General features: G+C 41.7%; 1 protein-coding gene across 15 annotated transcripts; it reads right to left on the bottom strand.

The window, feature by feature from the left end:
- Positions 1-1,617: 1,617 nt before the first annotated feature.
- On the bottom strand, positions 1,618-23,269 carry ralgapb (Ral GTPase activating protein non-catalytic subunit beta). 15 transcript variants are annotated; one of them, XM_049755596.2, is made up of 33 exons: positions 23,111-23,269; positions 20,987-21,208; positions 20,258-20,460; positions 19,875-20,041; positions 19,540-19,726; positions 19,040-19,171; positions 18,357-18,535; positions 17,967-18,035; positions 17,443-17,594; positions 16,694-16,922; positions 14,462-14,663; positions 14,132-14,299; positions 13,852-13,966; positions 13,605-13,752; positions 13,090-13,154; positions 12,847-12,991; positions 12,446-12,499; positions 11,561-11,691; positions 11,194-11,376; positions 10,937-11,085; positions 10,556-10,743; positions 10,360-10,463; positions 10,056-10,211; positions 9,903-9,965; positions 9,151-9,360; positions 8,860-9,018; positions 8,532-8,697; positions 8,333-8,455; positions 7,886-8,022; positions 7,701-7,809; positions 7,491-7,569; positions 5,188-5,336; positions 1,618-4,635 (listed from the first exon to the last, which is right to left on the bottom strand). In XM_049755596.2, the coding sequence occupies exons 2-33, from the start codon at positions 21,161-21,163 to the stop codon at positions 4,442-4,444; spliced, it is 4,692 nt and encodes a 1,563-aa protein (XP_049611553.1). In that variant the 5' UTR covers positions 21,164-21,208; positions 23,111-23,269; the 3' UTR covers positions 1,618-4,441. The 15 variants fall into 15 exon arrangements, with proteins under 15 accessions (XP_049611553.1, XP_049611556.1, XP_049611554.1 ...); XM_049755599.2 differs by having other exon boundaries at positions 9,903-9,944; XM_049755597.2 differs by having other exon boundaries at positions 10,056-10,208.
- Positions 23,270-23,391: the final 122 nt, after the last annotated feature.

The raw sequence follows: 23,391 nt of genomic DNA, 5'->3' as shown, positions 1-23,391 counted from the left end.
TGGGGGGCACCACTCTCCTCTTATGTTGACACCCTCAAGTCACACAGCAATGAAAAAAAAACATCGGGGACATAATTTAGACTGAGGACGCGCGCGTGTGTGAACGGTACTAACACTCAAAATTGAGATGCACGCTACTGAAAACAAAATCAAATGAATAAAAAAAATAACAATAGAAGAGAAGTGGCTTATGCTGGAAGATGCGTGTGATACATCCATCCATCCATTTTCTGAACCGCTTAGTCCCCACGGGGGTCGCGGGCGTGCTGGAGCCTATCCCAGCCGTCATCGGGCAGTAGGCGGGGGACACCCTGAACCGGTTGCCAGCCAATCGCAGGGCACACAGAGACAAACAACCATTCGCACTCGCACTCACACCTAGGGACAATTTGGAGTGATCAATCGGCCTACCAAGCATGTTTTTGGGATGTGGGAGGAAACCGGAGTGCCCGGAGAAAACCCACGCGGGCTCGGGGAGAACATGCAAACTCCGCACAGGGAGGGCCGGAGGTGGAATCGAACCCGCACCCTCCTAACTGTGAGGCGGACGTGCTACCCAGTGCGCCACCGAGCCGCCTGCGTGTGATACATAAATATAAAAAAAGCTTAACATGTTTCATGTCCAATAAGAACAATCGTCCCAATTTAAAACAAATGCGAAGAATGATCACCCCAATGGATTTTATGGATATTTAACATCGTACTTTCCATAAGCAGTCACTGATGAAATTCCTAATGTAGAACATACTTAATGTCTAATGTATACAGAGATATCCACATTTATTTTGGTCACGATTGCCGTTTCTGCTATCCCCGCTATCAGCTGTGCAAAAAAATAAAAAGGACAAATTGCGTTTTTCTCCAAATGCATTACAATGGGCACGCAGAAAACTTAAAACTTAAGGAACATAGTGACCACTTCAACACCACGCTGGAAAAGCATTTTTTTTTTTTTTGTACCGCGCTCGTTCCAAATTGGATAATTGTACAAAAGATAGGATAGATCGCACACGCATTCATACACAATTGGTTTTGCATGCCAACTTGCAAATCTGAGAGGATGGCGCCGCGTTGCGGCAAAAATATTGCATAACAAAAAAAAAACACCTGCATGCGAGGACATTATTGGTGTGCAACAGTCTACAGCAAGGCGGCTTAAATTATCCCATAAAATAGTAGTTGCTTACATGATGTTTCAGTAGCATCTCTAAATAGTCAAGTCCAGCAACTTTTTTTGACAATGAACCCAGTAGCTGTTGGCAAGTTGACAGATATCCGCGCCCATTTCTTTTGACTGGCTCACTCTCACTTTTATCAACTGACAACTGTAACTGCCAGAAGGCTCAAAACCTGCTAACAATCTTCATATAAAAACACAATAGGTCCTTTTTCAAAACAAACAGTTGAACTTAATGTATTATAAATATACGGTCGACCACATTTCAAGGTTAGAAATGGTGGTGGAAAAATAGTAAGAAAAATTGTAAAAATAATACAATGTTAGTATTTTACAACTTTCTTGCCTACACATTCGTCGCTAACACACACACACACTTTTTGTAAAACTGAAAGTTTACTTTATTTTCAAGGAGTATATAAAAACCAGCATGGCAGCAATGAAAATATCAATAATAGCTTTAATGGGTGCATGTTACATTCGGCACTCCTCCCACACAAAAACATACACAACCTGTCTCCCCACCTGAAGTGAGGAATGCAACAGACAACTTGTAAATGCCTTCTGCTATAGTATATTTACAATTCATCCTTCATCGTGTCTGTACATGGTAAAAGTCCTTAAATACGATCAACCAGTGAAGAAGTAACAGGATACAAGTTGGGACATCTCGATTGTTTGTGGGCTTTCCTCCAAGCAGATTTAAAAGGGTATTTTTCTCCTTCCCATAAAAGGCATGTGCATAAAGCACCGTAGTAAAAAGTGAGTCACACACAATTAGATAAGTTAAAAAGTCCATGGCGCCACTTCATTTACATTTTCACGCCATAAAACTCTTTCTTCAGCAGGGGTTTCTTTGCAAATAGACACTTGCTCAAAAAAGGTAAAAAAAAAAAAAAAAAAGAGCCAGCGAAATGTTCAGGTAACCAATAGGGATTAAGAAAATAAACATAGAATGTGCTCAGTGCATTAAGACTTTCCAAACAGAACAAAATAGACTCGCCTTGTTCCACGTTTGTGATAAATAAGATCACATTTGTTACAGTCAAGGCAGTGAGAGGGGCCTTGAACCAAAATTACAGTGACTGAACACAAAAACAATTGTGGGAGTTAACGTGTGGACAAAACTGCACACTTGTCTTTACTTAGAATGTAAAAAATTAGATCTATGCAGCCAGACGTTTTGATATGTATAGAAATAACGCTGTAATGCTTGAGCCAATAAATTAATCGCCAAAGCATGACACACAAACCGCCGTGGTGCATTTTAGGGACTTGCGTGAAATGCATAAAGGGTTGTAAGTCATATTTCTTCAGATATTGTTATTGTTACAAGAATGAATTATAACTAGTGAATTCCAAAATTCCCACCAAACAGTGAACGCAACATTTAGAGGTGTCGCTCTCTCTCTGACCGTCCATGTCATCTTTGGGTAATAGCGTGCGTTTGCGTCCTCGTTACAAACGCACCATTTCATTGCTTGGGAAAGTTGCCATGATCCTCAGAAGGCCACGGCTTCACATACCATTGTTAGATAGGAAAAATATTGTACAATTGTGACTTGTGTCCTACTATTAGGAGTTAAGTGGCAAAATATTTTTTCTCTAGTAATACTCAGACTTTATCTCATTAAAACTCCTTAATAAAACTAAGAGACAGTATATACCTTTGCACTGAACTCTGATCACGATAGGCAAGCATCACAGACGGGATTGTATGATTTCATTCTTTAAAGTGACAGTGTTATCTTTAAATGCCTCTGGTGGAGGGGGAGGGGGGGGGGCACGCTTATCTAGGTTGGTTTGACTGGCTAGAGAAGCATACACACACGCAAGAAGCACAGGCACCCAGCAGTGGCTTGAGTGCCGGGCCGGTTTAGGCAAGTATAAAACAACTTTTCCATATAATAAAAGTAAACCACCACCACCCATTAAAAACAATCATTCAAAACCAATGTGTGTGCAAGTGAGCTGCTGCCATGGCCACCGGTGTGCACAAGGAAGACTTTAGTGTGTTGATGAAATGCCGTATCAGCAGATTCGGAAACATTTCATGTTTCCACCTTGGCGAAGAGTCCACCACCTGTCTTTAGAAATGTGTGTTGGGACACAAGTGCGCGGGGGCCGCAAGAAAACCACAGCGTGGCAAGCGGAAAGAACATTTTTAGGATGCCCGGAAGGCCGACCGTTACGTTTTTGTATTGCAGTTGCGCATGAGAACAAATTGTTGCAAAAGCAGAAACCGAAAGGGCATTTTACTGCTTCAGTTTCAAATGTTTGGGGGAGGGTGGGGGGAGTTTTTGTTTTTGAGCCTGAAAATGCAAAACGCTGTAAAGCTATAGGAGGTGTGGGGAAAAAAGTAGATGTTTGTTAACACTGTAACATTAGAGAAATGGTAGTTTGTAAAAATGAAGGACATGGCTGCTAAACCAAGGGTGGAATGAAGCAACACTGCTGACTAGTGGCCTGGCATGCATATTACAATATTTTCCAAAATGTTTACAGATCTTTGCAACCTGTATTTTTATTGTGGGGCAAACGATCATTATCGCTCTATATTGTACTGACACACTTACATCACAACTCCACGTTTCTGTATGTGTTCTTCAGCGCCTTATAGATAGTGATGTGTTTTCTTGCGATATAAGAAACATCACTGTATTTTGATACAATCATTACCACTGGCAATAGATTGTATCATGAGGAAGTGTGATTCCCACCCCAAGCATGAATCACATACTTGTGAATGCCCACCCAGCAGCACACAAACAAACGTGTACGTCCTCTCATTTCACAGACCACCATTTTCACACTGAAATGGTAAGTGGGATTTTGCCAAGACTTTAGTTACATTAGTGCTATCTTTTCGGGCTCAAACACCAAAACATTGCCGTGTCTGTTCAGTTAAAAAAAAAAAAAAAGTCACATGTAAACGGCCTCCGACTGAAACGACAGTCATGGCCGTTCACACCATCAATGAACTGTTGTGACCTCAAAATGAAGCCTTTATCTCACACTTCACTCTCAAGTCAGACAGTGTTGATATATGGATTCATATAAATAACAAAGTTGAACAGTATAAATATAAAGATTCTGTGTTGTGGATGACTTATGCACATATAGCATACATATGTGTGTGTCATGTGTGTTAATGTGTATATGTGTGCACTTGTGAGCCAGTGTTAAGACAGGGCAGGGCAGGGCGGGGCGGGGCGGGGCGGGGCAAGGCAGGGCAGGGCAGGGCAGGGCAGGGCAGGGACTGTGTTAGAGGTGAGGCTTCCCTTCTCCCACCTCATGGAAGAGGGAGGTGTAAAATTCAGGCTCCAGTTGCTTGTTGCGATAACGCTGCACAATCTCCGTGATTCTTTGCTTCCGCCTCACGTGCGGCGGGTTGTACGAGTCACTTTCTAGGCGTTTTCGTCGGCACACGTTGATGATGGTTTGGCGCACCAGAAAGCCTGCCGGGAAGGACGCAGTGGTTAAGTGAAGGTTTTGTTAAGTACTCCTATTGCTACCATCTGCAGTATCGTGCCAGAAATGGCAATTGTTCTAGTTCGTGTGGTCTGAGTAAGTGCAGTTCAGTTGGAGAGGGAAGTCTGGGCTTCCCTGCTTAAGCTGCTGCACCTGCAACCAGACTCCGGGTAAGCGGTAAAAGATGGATGGGTTGATGTGGCGTAAAACCTATTTCTCACATTTGATGAACATTTGGGCCTACTATGTTACTGTATTTGAATGCGGGTAATGATGGCGAGTATTTTATACAGATATACTATATATATATATATATATATATATATATATATATATATATATATATATATATATATATATATATATATTTTTTTTTTTTTTTTAGTGGTACTAGGTGCTGGTTCTAATCCAATCATGACGCAATAAAGTATTTTTAGTAATGTGATGAAATTTCACAAAATGAGTACACTTTGTTAAAGTCCTAAAAAATAAAGCTCATTAAAGTACTAAGAACACAAATAGAAAATGGAGGCTACTACCTAGTGCCCTGCGGCTGACCACCATGCCATCCACCAGAGGGATCACCATACTAAATTTGCCCACAGCGCCATGCAGTCGGATCCGAAAGAGGCCCGTCTTGAGAGGATGGATGAAGATCAGTGGAACGTCCTTCTCGAGTAACCCTGATCTGAAGCAGGAGCAACATTTAAAGCAATGATATTGCACATAAAATGCAGAATTTGTCTTAATGATATCGAGCATCCTCAATTTATAACAGTTTCGCTGCTAAAGTGCTGACGTAACCCTTCTTAGCATTAGCCTTTCACTAATTCATCAGTCAAGTAATAACTATCGTAAATACTGTGTGAAAAACACTAGGTCACGAATATAAACCCATCAAATTAAAAACAGAAAGCCCAGCGGTAACTGAAATTGCCCTCTTGTATGATAGATGACGTATTCTAACGCATGCTGGCGAGGACTCCGTGTGCAGGAATACAGTTAAACACTTTATAATGTGAACATAATAAATATAAAGGAATTTCCAAATTATTAGTATACGGTGCCATTAAATTAGAACAGACAGTTTGTTATTGACGTTGAATGGCACTTCTAATAATTTATTGGGAAAATGGGAGCAAAAGGTTTCAATTTTAGCATCAGTCTTCTAGCAGCAACTTTGAGGGTGTTTTCACACCTGGAACCCTTTAAAAGAACCGAACTCAGACCTCTTTAAGTGGACCAAAAAGTGAACCAAGAAGAAACGAACTCAGTTCTTTTTGTGTTCACATGGTGAGTGTGTTTCAAAGAGGACCGAGTTCTCTTTCTGGTTCAGTTCAGCCTTGATGGGGCCTCAGTCCTCTTTCTGTTCACACTTGGTCCTCTAGAGCTCTCCCACTCCCACTGCACTGCATTCTGAGTAGTTTTCAGTTGGAGCAAAATGTCTGCTGCTGTGCTTGCACTGGTGTGTTTTCTGGTGAAATTAGCGCACAAAACAAGCATGGCGGAGAAGAACTTTGCTGCAACAAAAAATGATCAAAGAACATCTGATTCTGGCAACATTTATGTATAGAAGTTCTATCAAAACCGGCTGCTTTCATTCTCTCAGAAAATTCTTGAAATACTTTCGCATTACGGTTAATGCTGTCGTCTTCTCCCCAAACTATGCCGCGTCCAGGTGCCGTGGAAGAACTTTGAACGGCACATGCTTCTCTACGTTAACTATTACCACGAGTTTTGTTTTAGCGCCTGCAGTCACGTGACCAATCTACGGCAGGCCAAGGAGGTTACAATACAGTGGAAAAAGGCAAAGTGATCCCAGTGCGCGTTGAGTTAAAGTTAAAGTCCCAATGATCATCGTCACACACACATCTGGGTGTGGTGAAATTTGTCCTCTGCATTTAACCCATCCCCATGTGATTTTGATCCATCCCCTGGGGGAGAGGGGAGCAGTGAGCAGCAGCGGTGCCGCGCTCGGGAATCATTTGGTGATCTAACCCCCCCAATTCCAACCCTTAATGCTGAGTGCCAAGCAGGGAGGCAATGGGTCCCATTTTTATAGTCTTTGGTATGACCCGGCCGGGGTTTGAACCCACAACCTTCCAGTCTCAGGGCGGACACTCTACTACTAGGCCACTGAGCTGGTTCACAATGCAAGATTAGGCGAACCGCACCGTTGACTTTTTAGCGAACCGTACTGAGACCATACGGTTCGTTTTAAAGGGGTCTGAGTACGGTTGGAGCGTTCACATATGCGCAAAAAATGCTGAGTCATCGATCTGAGTTCGCTTCAAGGGCTGAAAGGGACCAAGTGTGAAAACACCCTCATTCAAAAGTGAGTGTATTGAACTTTGCTGGAAGCCATTTTCACTCTTAACTGGAGTCACGTGTTAGCCACAGTTCCTTTTCTTAGCAAGCCTTTGCATATGCTGCATGTTCCAATTCCTGTTTTATAGCAACACTTTGCAGAGTTTTTTATTTATTGTAACAACACTTTCAATTTTGCATCAAAGTTGAGGACAGGGTTATTCTACATTAGCAGTGACTCGGGGCAATAACGTGACTGTATCCCATGTTCACTGGCGCGGGCCTGACAGACAGTATAAGTTATAAATAAACAAATATATAAATAAAATGCTATAAAAACAAAAATGTGAAATAATCTTTGAAACTCGTTGTATTCAATCATGGACATACAGGGTCAGTCAATGTCAGTACTGGCAAAGTCAGGGCTAAAAAAAGTAAAAAAAATAAAAAAATAAAATAAAAAACCTTACTGTAGCACTCTGGCGGTACTGTTAGGTTAGGAGAGTCTACTTGAGTAATATCATGTTTAGAGTACCTGCAGGAGGTGCTGTTGCTCATGCTTGCTTCTAAACCTGTGCTGGTTTCACCAAGAAGATCAGACAACGGGAAATTTTCTACAAACACAAACAACACTTTTTCAAGAAACCATTTAAGACCACATAATCAAACACTTTTGTAACACGATTATATATAGTGCTAACCACTGAGTGGAATTGCTAGCGAGTTCCAGTACAAACATGCCTACCGATATCATCGAATCGTTCCACCCAGACGACAAACACCTTTGTCTCTGGGCCCAGTGGTGGGAACGATTTTCCGCTTGAAGACCTCTTGGTCTTCACCAAAGGACTCAGCTATAGAAAATCACACAACGACATAACTTCAATTAAACTGTCCTGTCAAAATATTGCCCAATAAATCAAACGTCACCTTTTTGACAGACTCCAGGTTGTCCGAGTGATTAGGGAACAACTCCAGTGTGAGATTCGGCTGTTTGAGTATACTGGGCATAAGGTCCATGTTGGTGTCGGCCTCCAGTGTGCAGTCACTGTGGACCGATGACTCCTCTGTAAAGATAAAACCGTTTTGTAGACCACCCTTATTTCACTTCAATGAGGCCCCAAACTAGGTGTAAGATGTATTGTAATTCTTGATCCTTCGGGTATTTTTAATGAACGCATGTCACAGAAATATTAAGACAACCCGAGAACTGTTTAAAATTGTGGAAATGGAAACATTATGAAGTACATCTTTAAACAGAATGGTAAACAGAAAACCCAAAATTTTCTGAAATGTGGTCATGTGACTTTGATTTCATACATTTACAGTGAGATCCTTCAAGTTGTCATTGATTAAAAAAATAATAATAATACTAACCAGAATGTTCCGTTAGCGACGGGACAACAAAGGCAATTTCAGTCAGAGCATCTGCGTAGTACAAAACTTTCTTTTCCCCGTTGAACACTGCACCTCCCGTGTCCTCGGGAGTAGCTGCTTCTTCTGTAGAAGAAAGAGAACACCTAAAATTTCTTCATGTCACTGAAGTTGACAAGTTGTCTCCGTTTGATTCACTTACCAGTCTGTTGTACGTCATTGTCGGAGCACGAGTTGAGGGACCAGCTCGTATCGAGGTGTCCTGTCCACCCTGGGTGGCTTCCTACGTCCACAGGCCAGCCTAAGGACAGAAGAAACTCCAAAAAGTGGGGCTGAACGCTAGCGGATGATTCCACATTCCTCAGGATCTGAAAAGAGAGCACAAGAACAGATTTGACTTGTGACTTATTGGTTACAGCATCCATTGCTCAAGTAACATTTGACTAAGGAAAAAAAGTTGACTCTCTCACACCGTAAAAGTGATCCTGGGACTACTATAAAAATGACGTTTTGTAATTAGTTTTCCCCACCTCGTGGCTGCTCTTCTGTCCAGCCCTCATGTAGAAAACAAAGACTGTGTCAAATGGGCGGCAGGGGAGCAGGTCTAGGTAGTTGATGTCATCAAAGAATCCCGGCAAGGATGACTCCAAGCCGATCAGATGAGGAGGTAGACGACTGTTGTTGGGCTCCTGTCAGTAAGTCACCAATGTACGTAGGTCAAGTAAAAATCTCGTAACGATCACATAAGCATAGCATTGAGCTAAAAGTGAGCAACTATATAGTGCCCCTACTTAGCTCAACGAGCAGAATTGTTGACAGACCTTGAGCGCCTCCAGAGAAAGAAAACCAAAGTGGGAGAGGAAGAGGCGAGCTGTCTGGAACTCCTGCGAAGGCGGAGGAGGTTTGCAGTCTATCTGTGGGTCAGGGAAAGGCTTGGACTTCCAGATGTCGTCACCGTGCCGCTCCAAAGTATTCTCATAATCTATTTGCTTGGTCATCAGAATGCGAAGCTTGTCGTGTTGAACTTCCAGCTGAATGAAGAGGATAAGTGAAAACATGTCAAAATGAGACGGGGTGGACAACGTCTAAATGCACAAACCACATTCCCAAGACAGACATCTATTTTCCCAGCGTTGAAATGTTAAAAGCCAAAAGTGGTAATGACTTCATTGTAATAGTATTTCAAATAGATTAATCAGAGGACAGAATTATGTTTACACCAGGAATGGGACATGAGTGGAAATGGCAAAATTAACCAATTAGGGTTTGGAATACTGCAACCCAACAATTGGCCCATGCTGCATGGAGACCTTGGCAAAACATTTGCAACTTGTACAATGTTTAAATTGCCAATTTGTCAATGTTCAGCATGATCGAATTCTACCAGGCACCTTTCCTGACACACGTTGGTTGAAACCGTTATGGCTGTTTTCTTGAATCGTTTCAGTGCATCGAGTCTCAGGAATTGAAAAGATGAAAAAAAAACAAGCGCACCATCTCATTTTCCATGTAACCAGATACAAACATTTGAAGCTTTTCTTTCCGTCACCCATTCAATCCTGCATTAACTCACGTGTTGAAAATAACTCAGCATATCTGTAGCGCTCAGATCTTCCTGCCATTCAATACAACACTCCTGAGTTTATTAGTAACAAAACGTCATTCAGCAATTAGATGTAACAAGCCAAGAGGAGGACACAAGACAAATGACAGAAACCTCTCTAACCTCTTTGCTAACAATATCATCCAGGTCAGGAATGCTAACGTCGGCTTTAACAAGGGGGATCTTGTCCACATCCTCAGGGAACGGCCTCTGCTTGACGTTGTATTTGATCCCAACATCGTTGTTTGGTGTTGGACGGCCCTCGGGAACAAATACCTGCTGTGGAAGGAGGAGAGGGAGAGGGGTAATGAAGACCACTGGGATAGTCAGTCTGACTGAACAATTTGGGAAAAATAATCAAACATAATGTGATTTTTTTTTTTTTTTTTTTTCTTTCAAAATGCAGCAATCTTCTGTGTGATCTCACCCTTTGATTGGCCCGAGCACCTCTGGGCTGGTGGAAGAGCTGCATGGTCCATGCATGCCTGCCTGCCGTCCCTCGGATCAGAATTGTAACAGACGGGCTGGGGTCTGTCACAGAGTGAGAGAGAAACACCACATCCTATTTAACAAGAGCGGTTCTTAGAAAAATCAAAGGTGAAGAGAAATACTCAATGGCTGACTCTGCTCATTGCCGAGAGGTTGCTCCAACATGGCAAGAATAACCGAGTTGTCCAAGACAAAGTAGCGGAAGTTACTGGCCCCGGTGGCGCTGAGTCGTGCGTAGCGAATTAGGGTGTCTTCGTTGAGCAGACTGCAAGTGGACGCAGGCCCACTCGGAGAGGGGAAAGCTCCCAGGACCTGCATGATACTGAATGACCACACACCAAGACAAGCAAAACAATAAGCGCTTTTGGGTTGTGGTATATGACGATAAAAGGGGCAGGGATATTTTCACATTTCCAGACCATATGCACAGCTGCACAATATCAAAAGATTTTTCCCTACGAATACAAAAACATAAGACAAAATGTCAACTCTGATGCTTTTTGATTGCATCTCACCATGATAGTGTGGCCTCAGCTGCATCTTTCACCCTCATTGAAGCGGGGTTGTGTTCCTTCTCCCCTTTATGTCGCACTTCCTGTTCCTGACGGGACTTGCTGCCAGAAATTCCCAGCTCCACTATCTCCAATACTTCAACCAGACAATCCTTATCCAAAACAAGGTTACACGATATTAAAGGTGAGTTAGTACATGATACATTTCTAATTTCATGTCTGATCAAGCAATTATTTTGTTTGTTCCATTTAAAATCCACCTTTTCATCCAGCATGTCAGGGTGCTCAGTGAGCCACACACAAAGAAACTGGAAGGCAGCTACAATCATGGAGTGAAGGTCCCTGGACTGAAGAGGAGCTGGACGGCTACACTGGTAGACAATGTACCCGCATATAGAGCTGACGGCCCGTTTACGATCCGCGGAGTCAACCCCCACCTTGACCTAAACAGAAGACAAAATGATTGCAAGTGTGCTTAAGTGAGTTTGGAAGTGGTTTTCTAGTGATCCATTATATATTTTTTTCTAGGGAAAGGATACAATACACCTTTTACTTTTTTTTTTTAATACATATGGTATAAGGAACTAAACTGCATTTGTGTGTGGGGTTTGGACAATGAGGCATTACCTTGGCAAGGCCAGCCAGGAGTTCCAGGGCAGCTAGTGAAATGCTCATGTCTTGCCTCCATTGGGAATTGAGCCTCTGAGTGACCAGGTGGATGCTACGCACCAACAGGCCTGCCGCTGTATCTGGAAGAGCTAAAACATATAACAGCCCGAAATACCAAATAGAGTACAGCATAGAAAACACCACATTTCATGGAGTTAAAGATGTGCCTTACATTGATAGATTTGAAGGAAAAAAATGGGTGAGGGAAAGGAAGCACAGTTTGAGAAGATTTCCCACATATTCAAGCCTAGATGTAATTGGTACAAAAAGGGCAGGGCAATGCTGACATTTGACTTCATTCAATTCTTCTTGCTGTTTTCCCCCCACAATCATGTCTGATGTCCCAAATAACTGGATTGTACACACAGTATGTGATACATTCCAATAAGGCTGTTAGGATCCTGAACTCTCTTCCCCCTTCTGCGTAGCGTCCTGTACTTATTGTGTTATTCGTTTATTATTTATTCATCGCTCTTATTTATTCATTGATTGTGCCTTCTTGTTTTATTTTTCTTGTGTTTATTACTTGTATGTACATTGTGAACTATGTCTTGTCACCGTGGGTTAGTGGGAACGTAATTTCAAACTCTGTGTGTCTTGGCATGTGAAGAAATTGACAATAAAGCAGACTTTGACTTTGACTTAAATGTCATATCAGCAGCAGATTGGTAGTTTGTTACATTCAATCTCAGAAATGCACGTTGCAAACATTGCTCAGCCCTACAGTACATTTGAAAAGGATAACAATATGTTTGGCAGGAGAGGGAGGAAAAAAAATCATCTCAGAGACTTCATTTCTTGTGGCAAAAACAGTTAGCACAGCATCACAGCAAATTCACCTACAGAGATATTTTATCCAACGGCTCTTAACTCTGCACACCACTTTAACCACGTTAGCTATAAAGAAGTAAAAATGTTCAATTAGTACATTTCAAATTCTAGGCAAAGATGACATCTAACGATGCTCACACTCACCCAGCAGTGCGAGGCCAAGATGCGTCCAATTAATTTTTTGTGTTCTCAAACGTGTCCAAAATGTGTTTAAGTAGGTTAAAATGTGATTTAATGGTGTTGGAGGGGTACTTTAAAGCAGAAATTATACGTCTCTCTATGTGTTAAATCTTTTACATACACCCGACAGGTCAGGGACACAACTCTCTTCGATGATCGATGGAGCACTGTAATACCATAAACTAAAGAAAAGAAGAATAAAAGAGATTTTTTCGTGAATTTACGTCTCCTACCATAGTCTCGAAGGAGTGCTTGGGCAGGACGTTCACAATCTGGGCTGGTTGCCTCCATGCTGCCCCCACTGCTGAAGCTAATGCCACTGTTATTTCTGCTATGACTCTGGTTCCTCACTGTCACGTGACTGCCATCTATGCTTCCCTAGCAACATTAAAGAAGAGGATTAGAAGCCTGCTCCAGCACGTCGCACACGTATACTGCTTTGTAATAAGTTTTTAAAACAAACAAACAAGACCTACTGTTTCAGTCTGTGTGCCTATGGACTCCAACAGTGCAGAGTCTTGAACAATATTTAGCATTGCACCTGAGAAGGGAGAACAGATGAAAACGAAAACATTAAAATTACTATAGGAACACTGGTTTGGATAATGAATGGATGGATGGATGGATGGTTACAATGCACAGTTAAAGAGAAGAACAATTTAATAAGACTTAGATGAAGGCTTAGAATAAAGTACAATAGTTCAATTCTTACTATTTATTTTTTTAAATACAAACATAAGGTTTTCTAACAAATCGTAGTTCTTTATATTGAGCACTATGCTATACTGTAAGTAGCAGAAATTAAATAATTTAGTTGGATTAGAAATAAAATATCTAAACACTTTATTCCATACTTAAGACTATTGAATATTTCTGTTCATTTGAAAATTGCATCTGCCTTTTTTTATTGTTCAAAATGATGTGTTAAATTGATTTCAAGCATTTTGGGGCACCTACTTTGAAGTAAAGAAAAATATATAGCAGCAGATACCCAAGATGAGCTGTGTGTTGGCAGGGTCGGTCTCTGTCTGCAGGGCTCCGATCAAAACATTGACGAGACGCAGCCTCAGGGACAAAAAAGACACAGGCTGGTCGTGCGGCAATCCGTCTTCCTCGTTAAACTTGCCCTCCAAAAGAACCTTTAAAGAGACACCATCTTTATCAACACTGAAGCGAATGTATTGTGCAGAAGATTGGCCTCCAAAAAGCTTAGGGAATGAATAAAAGCTACAATTTACCTCCGATTTGATGTTGCCAAAGTGATGAGGCAGTGGCAGCATTGCCAGCAGAATATTAATGGAGGCTCTCCTCAGATCGGTGGGATTTACATACATCTTGAATTTGGACAGCTCCCTAACAAATGACCACAGCAGGCAGACTTCAAGAAACTTCAAGTGACATCCCAAATTTACCAGTGGAAAGATTCTTGAAAATTAATTATGCCAAGAAGAAAAAAAATCATGGCGAAACATAATTCAGGTTATGATCAGCCTACAAGCACCACGCTACGAGCCTGACCTGTCTGGTACAATAGTCTCCAAAGCCGCTATGAAGTATGGCACAACCACATTGATGCCCTTCAGGTCAGTGCAGAAGAGAGAGGAAGAATTAAGAATGATGGAGGCCAGGACAGGTCTACAGATGAAATCAGAGATCTGAAGACCTTGAATCAGCACCATGTAGAACCTGTTGGTGAGGAGAATAGAATGCTCAATACTGTGCATTTGAAATAAAATTCATGAGCTTCAACTCTGTTCCTTGAAGTAGGGATGGGCACAGTCCTGAAATCAATAAATAAGCGTCTATTGAGGAAATATTCCCCACTACAAAGCAGTCTGAAAATGTTACCTGGAGAGGTAAACAGGCAGAATTTCTTCACTGGTTTTCTTGCTACAGAAGATGCGGCAGAGAGTCCCACAGGCCTCAGCCCGGCCTGCCTCATAGCTCTCCGGAAACTCGTTTGCATCAAACATGGGATTGGACACCATTGAGTCGCTGGACATTTGAGAACCTTTCCTTCTCAGTTCCAGTCCTACTTGCGTAGCTATTGCTGTATAGGGTGGGAAAAGACAGAATGAAAGCAACCTGAATTGCAAGGTGGCTTTTTCATGAACGTGACTAGTGCTCATGCACATACTGTACAGGCAAACTTAAATGTTAGCACCAAAAAATAAAGAACACCATCAAAAGAAAACAAAATTGCTATCACATCCAAATAAACTTACTACATCCATGACAATCCACACACTCACATAATTCCAGAGCATACAACAGAGGGAATTCTGACACAAAGAGTTTGCCGTCCAGGGACATAAAACATGAGCGAGTAAAGTCTCAAGACCATAAAACAAAATCCCTGTGTCAGCTTTCTGGCTTTTGTAATTAAATGACTACCACTCAGGGTACAGATCATTCACTTCATGCATTGAGGAACCAAACCAGTAAAACCAGAGCTCAAGTCAAACTGACAAAACAAAATGAAGCTGAACTTGAGATGAGCTGAAGCCAAATAGGAAGGATTAGAGTGGCCGAATGGAAAAAATAAATAAAACAGACTGGCAACGTTATGGTCGAGATAAGTTGTCAGTTGATGAAACTCTTTCCATCACCTCCAGAAGACGCTGAGACAACACTGATGGAGTTGTTTTGGTTTGTTTTAGCGGGAGAATGAAGAGTGAAAACATAAAACGATGGCAAGTAATGTCAATGATCATGGGGCAACTCAACTCAAAAACAGGAAGATTGGTCAAGAAACGCAAATCAAGTGAGGGAAAACAAAGCTGCTGTTCCTACTTACAAGATTTATAAGAAAGGAGAATTTGGATAAAAGAGGCTGCAAGATAACAGAAATAGTGGAGAGACACAAAATCAAAGCACAGCCAATTCATTTCAGGCATGAATTGAGGTTTTGTTGTTGTTGCTGTCCTCGACAAATGACAAATACAAGTGACTCACTATAATCAGACACTGGCAAAGCGTAGACAGGACACTCCACAAAGAGAAAGAGCCGACGAAAGAGAGGGACCAATAAAAAACAACCATGCATACTGTCACTCAGTGCGCTTAGAATTAGAGTATACTGCATCACCCCCAAAAGTCGACTGCGCTCTGAAGGGAAACCGTGCAGGAATTGATTGCAAGGTGTCGTCTATTTAAATAAATGTAACACCTTACATATCAACAGCATACACACGTATGTGTGTGTACATAACATGCATCCATCACATTGTGTGCAAGATAACCTCTACTATGTCCACCGTATAGCATTTCACCGTTAGTGCTCCTGCTATAATCGCAGATTTTTAAGCGATCGTTCTCTATGCGATCTTAAAGTACAGGCAAGTCAGAATTTAGCTTTGCTCTACTTCAAAGGATGAGTACGATGAAGCGTAACATTGTGGGCAAGCACTGAGGTCTACTGGAAGAAATGCGACATAAATAAGAAGGAGAAAGGTTCCCTATGAATATATCTATATATACCTGCTCTTGTCATGTTAAACTATCAATTGTTCATTTTGGTGTTCATACAATGTTTACGGCTTTGTTTTATGTGTCAGTTTTAAAATAAAAGTTAACTGGGAGTGACAAAATGCTTCAAGCAATTACGCTTTGCCTTGTTTAGAGAACTGTTGACAAGGTACTGCGGAATATTTTACAACTCAATAAATTTAACTGTGTTTAAAGAGTGTGGAAGAGATAACACTAAATAAAAATTAAAAAAAATGTCTACCACCTATTTTCACAAATTGAAAATGGGTCTGGAATGTATCCCCCGCCTAAAACGAAGGTTCATTGTGGTCAGGTTTACATTGTTGGGTGATGTAAATGAATTAAAAGCTGGTGATTATTTTACAGCTAAACCCTTCACACATAGAAAGGCCCCAAAAAGGTTTCTAAGTCAATGGCTGAAAACGAAAAAGGGAAGAACACCCCAACAACATACAGTTTAAATAAAATAAGACACAAAAACCACAGAAAAACACCACAAAAAGAGGCAGATTAACTGGCCAGCAGCAAAACACCCACCTGCCCATGCATGGAATGGAAAGGATAAGAGTGGGGTTTCGTCTCATGCCTTACCAGTCATGCTGGGGTCTCGGCTGAGGCCGCTGTGGAGTTTACAGTGCACCAAGGCGGCGTCGAACAACCATTGGCCAAACAAGTTGAGGATGCTGTTGACTTTTGGCCGCGCCGGAGCAGGGAGCGGCCGCGACTCCCAACTGCTCTGGTTTGGGCTGGACAGCAGGGTCGGTGACGAAGATGTCTGTTGCTGCTGCTGCGATGCTTTTGTTGGTTGACTCGCACTGCCCTGCATTGGTCATATTCAATGAATGAATAAGAAGTCAGATGGCAAATCCGCACATTTTCAGCCATTTCAGGAGGCTGCCGTGTTATCCACCACTGCCCCTCTGAAGATGGTCACATGACCAAACCAAGAAAACAGGTGAACTGTGACATTTTGCAATGTAAGCCTGAGAGCAGTCTGATGTCATTTTCAGGTGACAGCAGATGTCAAAATGGCTGCTCCCCGAGTTGGATGAGAAAGTATGTATTGATCTGCTTAATTTTTCGTTTGACACAATATTAGTCAGAATACCACGTTGGGAGTTGTGGTGGCATAAAGAACCTATTATTGCAAAGAAGATTTATGACTTAAGTTCCTTTTTAATAAGTGACGAAGGCCATCCAAAAAGCCTCCCATATCTCATTCATAAACTGTCACGAACGAAAAAAAAGTGAACCACTAACGGCAGTGCAATTAAGATCAAGAAAAAAAATCTAAAAATCTAAAAGTCAATCACATAACACAGTGCCCGAGTTGAACTTACAGTAGAACTCTTGCTTGTGGTTTTGGTGACAACCGTGTGCCGCTGTTTGCGGCTGTGAGGGGGCGTAGTGTTGGCAATGGAGGGAGGTGGAGACATGCTCATTCTGTTGACTGGGGTGGGCGGGGCACTGTCAGCTCGAGGACGGGATATGCCTGATGAGACGGAAAGATCAAATGAGGTACTGCTTTTCTGGAAGAGCTGGGCTGGGAAGACAAGTGTGACGATAAAGCATTTTTTCTTTTTTTTTTTTTTTGCCGTTAGGAGAGAAGGAGACAAAATGACAATGGAATCTGGGAGTTGATTTTAGGCAGAATTAATTTGTTAACATGCGAGACAAGTGGTTAGAACCAAATCATCGGTGCTTGATATTCATCCTGATTGACTGTTCCTTGCCCACAAATGAAACCTTGCAGGGGTTACAGATGCACCTGCAAGGTGGTCTGAACTCCAGTTGTTAAATTCATCACCACCAATGAACAGATGACTTTTATCATATTATACAACACGGCAGCTGGTGTCTGTACCATGGGAACGCAGCACCGGACAAAAAGAGAACACCCTCTCCCGCACATCTCTCTTTTCAACTGAGACACCTACAGTATAGAGAAAAAATACACACTGACATGTGATTCTGATGATTTTACTGACATCGGGATTTTTCGCACGGCAGAGCTAAAATAACTGCTATTACGTACGATTAAAAAAATAAATAAATTTTTAAAAAAAAGGAAACCTTGCAATCCTTGCAGACTTTGCCTATCCTGGTTAGGTTACATAGTTTGTTAAGTTTCAATTATATTCATATTACTTGCATGCATGTACTATGATGTTGGACATGTAAATGTTAAAAAACAAAAATTGGTGAGCTTATGGACAACACTGTGGATCTATTTGGAAGATTCATATCGACTTACCAAGGAAGGCATCGACAAGGCAGCTGACCCCCCTCATGGCCCTGAAGAAAATCTGGGGCAGTTGCTTGAGACAGGGATGAAGAACCACCTCGTGTGGGATGCTGCTGGAGTTGAGAAATTGTTCTTGGAACTTGGGAGTGGTGCTCACTATCGCCGGGTTGCTCAGGTCCACTGGATTGCTAAGAAAAAAAATTACGATGCAATTATTTCAGGAAATGTCACTGCCATAGCCACAGACATGAATCATGATTAGATAGAAATGGCACAGTTATAATACGTACATCATGTTACATTCTATTTTTAATATCCAGGGTGAAACTTTAAGAAAACAAGTGTATTTGTTTTGACTGGTCTGCTTTCTATGGCATAACAATGTGAGAATTTTAATATATTTCTTGACTTGTATAAATTAATTATGTAATGCATTGCATTATGACATTATAATGTAAATAGGTGAAGGTTTGAAAATCTAGAATTTAAAGTTCAGCACGCAGTGCAGATAATGATCTAATTGGAAACGAGTGGATCAACACATGTATCCAACCCAAATATTTTTTTGTTATATAGAGTAGTTATGGGAGGCTTTTAGTACCCTGACAGCACCACAACTCTCATCACTCCCAACACAAACACAGGCTCAACAGAGAAAGGGCAGCACGTGAGAAAGGGCGAAGTTCATGTACCTGAGCATGTGGAGAAAACGATACCACGCCTGTGCCACACAGTCATTGTCCATCTCTAAAGGGATCAGGTTGGCATCCTCATCAGGAACTTTAAAAGCTGGGAAGGAGGGCCCATGGGTGAAGCGCAGAAGTCTGAACAGAGAATGTCAAACACAACACTGTTTACACAACACTCCTGTAGAGAACACCAAACAACCTTTATTCCAATGGCCATTGTTACTAAACAGCATTACTGTACAACTACATATTGCAACCCCCCCTTAAAATACCCAACCAATAAAGAAAACAAATGAACTAATGACTACTAGTCTATTAGCCTGGGAAATAGCACAGCACAAAATATCAATTAACTGTCCCAACATGCTCATTGTGTTCTTATTTAAATTTGAATCGACGGAGCAACAGAGCTTCTTTTCAAACACAGAGTAAGTGTGACTGTTTATCACTGCAAAACAACCTTGTACGACATGTTAAGCACTCAAAAGCACTTAACGACTAACCTGGAGGTGAGGGCACAGGCTACGCGGCTCCACTGCTCTACAACTGGTGGATGATGTCTCCAGTTGGCCAGCATCTCCTTCGCCGTTTTCCAGTATGGCGGCGTGGGAAAGCAGCGGGCGCACGCCAGAAGCCACACCTCAAACAGCACGGCCATTAACTTTTCTGCTAGTTTTTCTGCCACGCCCACTGGTAAACGAGAAGTTAGGTTGTGGTAGTTAGTAAGGCAAGGCGAGCTTAGGTTTTCAATCTGCAACCTCATGCTTAAAAACGGATAGGCCTCTCCCATGAATAGGGAGTACGTTCATCGAGTCTGCAATTGATGTACAGGAATTACCTCCAACGGTGGGCGGAGCAAGCAAGGTGTCATTAATACGAAGCAGGAAGAGTAGCAGCACCTCCCAGGTCTCCCTCACCATACAAAGAGATTCTCGTGCTAGTTTTTGGACAGCAGTCAGGACTTGCTGGCATAGCCTGATATGATTCAAGCTGTGCTGCTCAGGCCTGGAGGACGATTCAATGTGATTACGGCATGTGGAAGGAATCTTTCAAACTTTCAATAATCAAACAAAATATTTTGTGCCCATAACTTACTTTAAATTCATTTGAATCAGTTTTGTTGAACAGTTGTGAACGAAAGGTCATACGTAAAACGGGCTCCAGCCAAACATCAACAGCGAAAGCCAAAATGTCCAAGACACATATTGGGGACGTACGTACCTTGGCACAAAGACATTGTGGAGATGTTTCAGGATGGTCTGCACATACATATTGGGCTCTTTGACCACAGGCTGAGGCATGGAGTCCCTGGGTGACACGAGGGCCATCATCCAGTCCGTGTACACATCAACGCACAGCTTGACAGTGTCACCCTCGAGGGGAAGGGTGAGGCCGTAACACAGCACCTCCATGGTCCATTTCACCTTGGGAGCCAAACAGTTACCATTTGTAATGGGCACGTTTAGTTTAGAATTGTATTGTTTGCACGTTTTAACAATATAAAGGTGCACAAATTATTTTATTGGTTGAAAGACAAATATTTATTTTAGGAAGAAGCTCGAAGCACAGCTTTGTATTCTATAATTGCCAACTATCATTAAAATTGATAAGTTATACTTTGCTTATCAACAGCAGTTATTAAACTATTGCCCGCACAGACAGGAACGATTTTATGCCGATGACAGATATTTTCAATATACTGTATTGTTTCTAAAGAAAACCAAAGTGAAGCACAACCTTAAAGCATCTGTTGTGTTTGTATTACTACAAGTGTCGTTTGTGTTTGCCTTTGAAGCTGCACTGTGAAATTTATCAGATGCATCAACCAAAGCATCGATAGTTATACCAAAGCGGTTGTTTTGGAACTTTAAAGTAATAGGATTCTAATCTAACAGATGGCAGACTTCCCGGGGGCATTCCGAACCAACGCAGCGCACAAGCCTCTCTCACCTCCTTGTCCGTCTTGAGGATGTTCTCGGTGGCGACAGGGCTGACAGCCGTGCAGAGCGGCTTGACCACAGCGTTGGCCACCTCGGTGCCCACATTGGTGGGGTAGGAATGCAGGACACTGAGGTGGCCCTGGTCGCTTTGCACCACCAGCTGCAGCGAGCGCCACTCTGAGTACATGGTGCCGGCGTTTGCTGCTCTTCTACTCGCACCTCATACTCACACCTGCGGACACATGTTCAAAAATTCAGAAAAGTTATTTATTTTGATGCGTGGTATATTTAGCCAACTCCCTTGCTACACCGTGATCAACGATTGAAGGTCCATGTAGCTGATTGTAGCTGCAGCTACTAAAACTAAACTTTGCGCTAGCATATTTACATCACATGCAGATGTTGTTGATGTTCTTGTTCTTGTTTACAGCCCTGCTAGAGGACCACAAATGTAAACAACGTGACGGAGGCAAAGTGGAAAGACAAGTGGGGGCCAAAGAAAGAAAACCGTAATTTGATAGTTTGGCCTTGGTTTAGTACCACTAGGTACTTTTTAAAAATGTTATGTGTATTTAGTTTTTATTCATTTTATTGTGTTTTCTATATAAAATGTTGAGAAGAGTAACGAAATCAAATTGGACACTCATTGCATTTTAAATATATGTAGGACTAGTGGTCTGAAAAAAAAAGAAGAATTTGAAGTAGAAAATCTGTTTAGATTTAAAAGATGCAAGTGCATCGAGATGAAACAAATAATTCTACTTTGAAATAATCGTCTTTTATTGGAAAAACATTTACATATTTTATTTTACACATCTTATTTAATAGTAAACATTTCATTCTTTTATACATGTTAATGATCTTAATAATGTTGATATTGCTGTACTGTTCAACAAACTCATTGACAACCATACAACCATATTGAATCGAATTGTAGTCCCACTGAACTGAACCAAATTCAATCATTCCACAAGTCAAACTGTCCTCGAATCGTATCGCACACCATGTATTAAGATACGCATCAAGTCGTCCTTTTGGGGCGAGATGTACATCCCTAATAGGTGCTAGGCATAAGACAGCACAAGAAGTCTGTATTTCTTGTAACTTGTCAGAACTGTATATGTGCCATTGTCTTCAAAGAATGCGATATTCCATTGGAGAAAATGTTATTGTAGCTTTTACCATGTTTATTACCATGTGACGCCATGGAAAAGCTATCCAAAACTATTCAAGTAAATTAACTGCAAAGAAACAACATTCACCAGATTTATACAGATTTTGGATTTTTGCCTGAACCAGTCCAAACTACAGTGAGGCTACCAATTCATCAGTTCGTGCACTGATGCACTCATTACCAATAAAATAAAATAAAAATCTTCCCGTTTGATATCAGTTTGCATTACACCCAACATATTAGAGTCACTACAACCATTTAATGCACATTGCACACTCTGGCGGGGCTCAGTGCTGTAGACAGTTGCCTGTCATAAGTTTCTATTACCATGATTGTTCACGATAACTAGCAAGCTGCAAATATTTCGTTAAATGCAAAGTTGAACCAATTCAATTGCGCATGACAAAACAGATAAATAAAAAAGAGAAAGTACCATTTAGTCATGGGTTAACTCTATGCACACAAAAAATACAAGCCAGAGCTGAGTAAATAAATGCTAACTGATGTGCATTCTGTGGAGTTTGACAGTAAACCGCGGCGCATAAGGCATGTCTCATATCTGTATATAATTGTTACATTGTCCCGATATGCATATGAATGTGTCAATGAACGGGAAGAAATGATCAGCGAATGCTAACCTTCGGGTCAGAATTTCAACCAGGAAGCGGGACCATTAGCTTGCTGATGCTAGCTAGCGAGAACAACGCAATATGCAAGATTAGCTCCCTCACGATAGCCACTGCTTGGCATCTGCGGTACGTTACAAACAAGAGCAGATGTAGTCGAGTGCAGAGAACATTACAGTTATTCCAAAACAACGCTGTAGTTTATTCGACTTGCAATCAAGCTTTTGCCGAGTTAGCGCCATCGTTGACATTAGCCTTGTCATCGGTGCTCCGCAAGCAAACGGAACTGAAATGCTTTCGTTTGCCTAATACGCAACGAGTATTTTCACTTTACCTGGCCCAAATGGGGATGTCATAGCAGGTCTCCGAAATGCGCAGTTTGTGCTCCAGGTTATTGCCTGGGTTTAAACCCTAATAGCCTCCATCTTCGCAATGTCAAGACTGGAATAGTGCAGCTTGACACGGGAGACAGAATGTGATACTGACGCCTCCAACTGGTTGCTAAATAAACAGCAGCGGACTTCGCCTCAAAGTACGTACCGTCCTCGTGTTACGACGGTTTCGTTCCGCCGTAAAACGAAGCACTCACATAGATCCACACATGACGAGGGGAAA

This window comes from Syngnathus scovelli, chromosome 2 (genome assembly GCF_024217435.2).
Source record: "Syngnathus scovelli strain Florida chromosome 2, RoL_Ssco_1.2, whole genome shotgun sequence".
In the NCBI taxonomy this organism is placed as follows: domain Eukaryota; kingdom Metazoa; phylum Chordata; class Actinopteri; order Syngnathiformes; family Syngnathidae; genus Syngnathus; species Syngnathus scovelli.
Note: the sequence above shows the minus strand (reverse complement) of the source record. Positions and strands in the feature narration are given on the sequence as shown.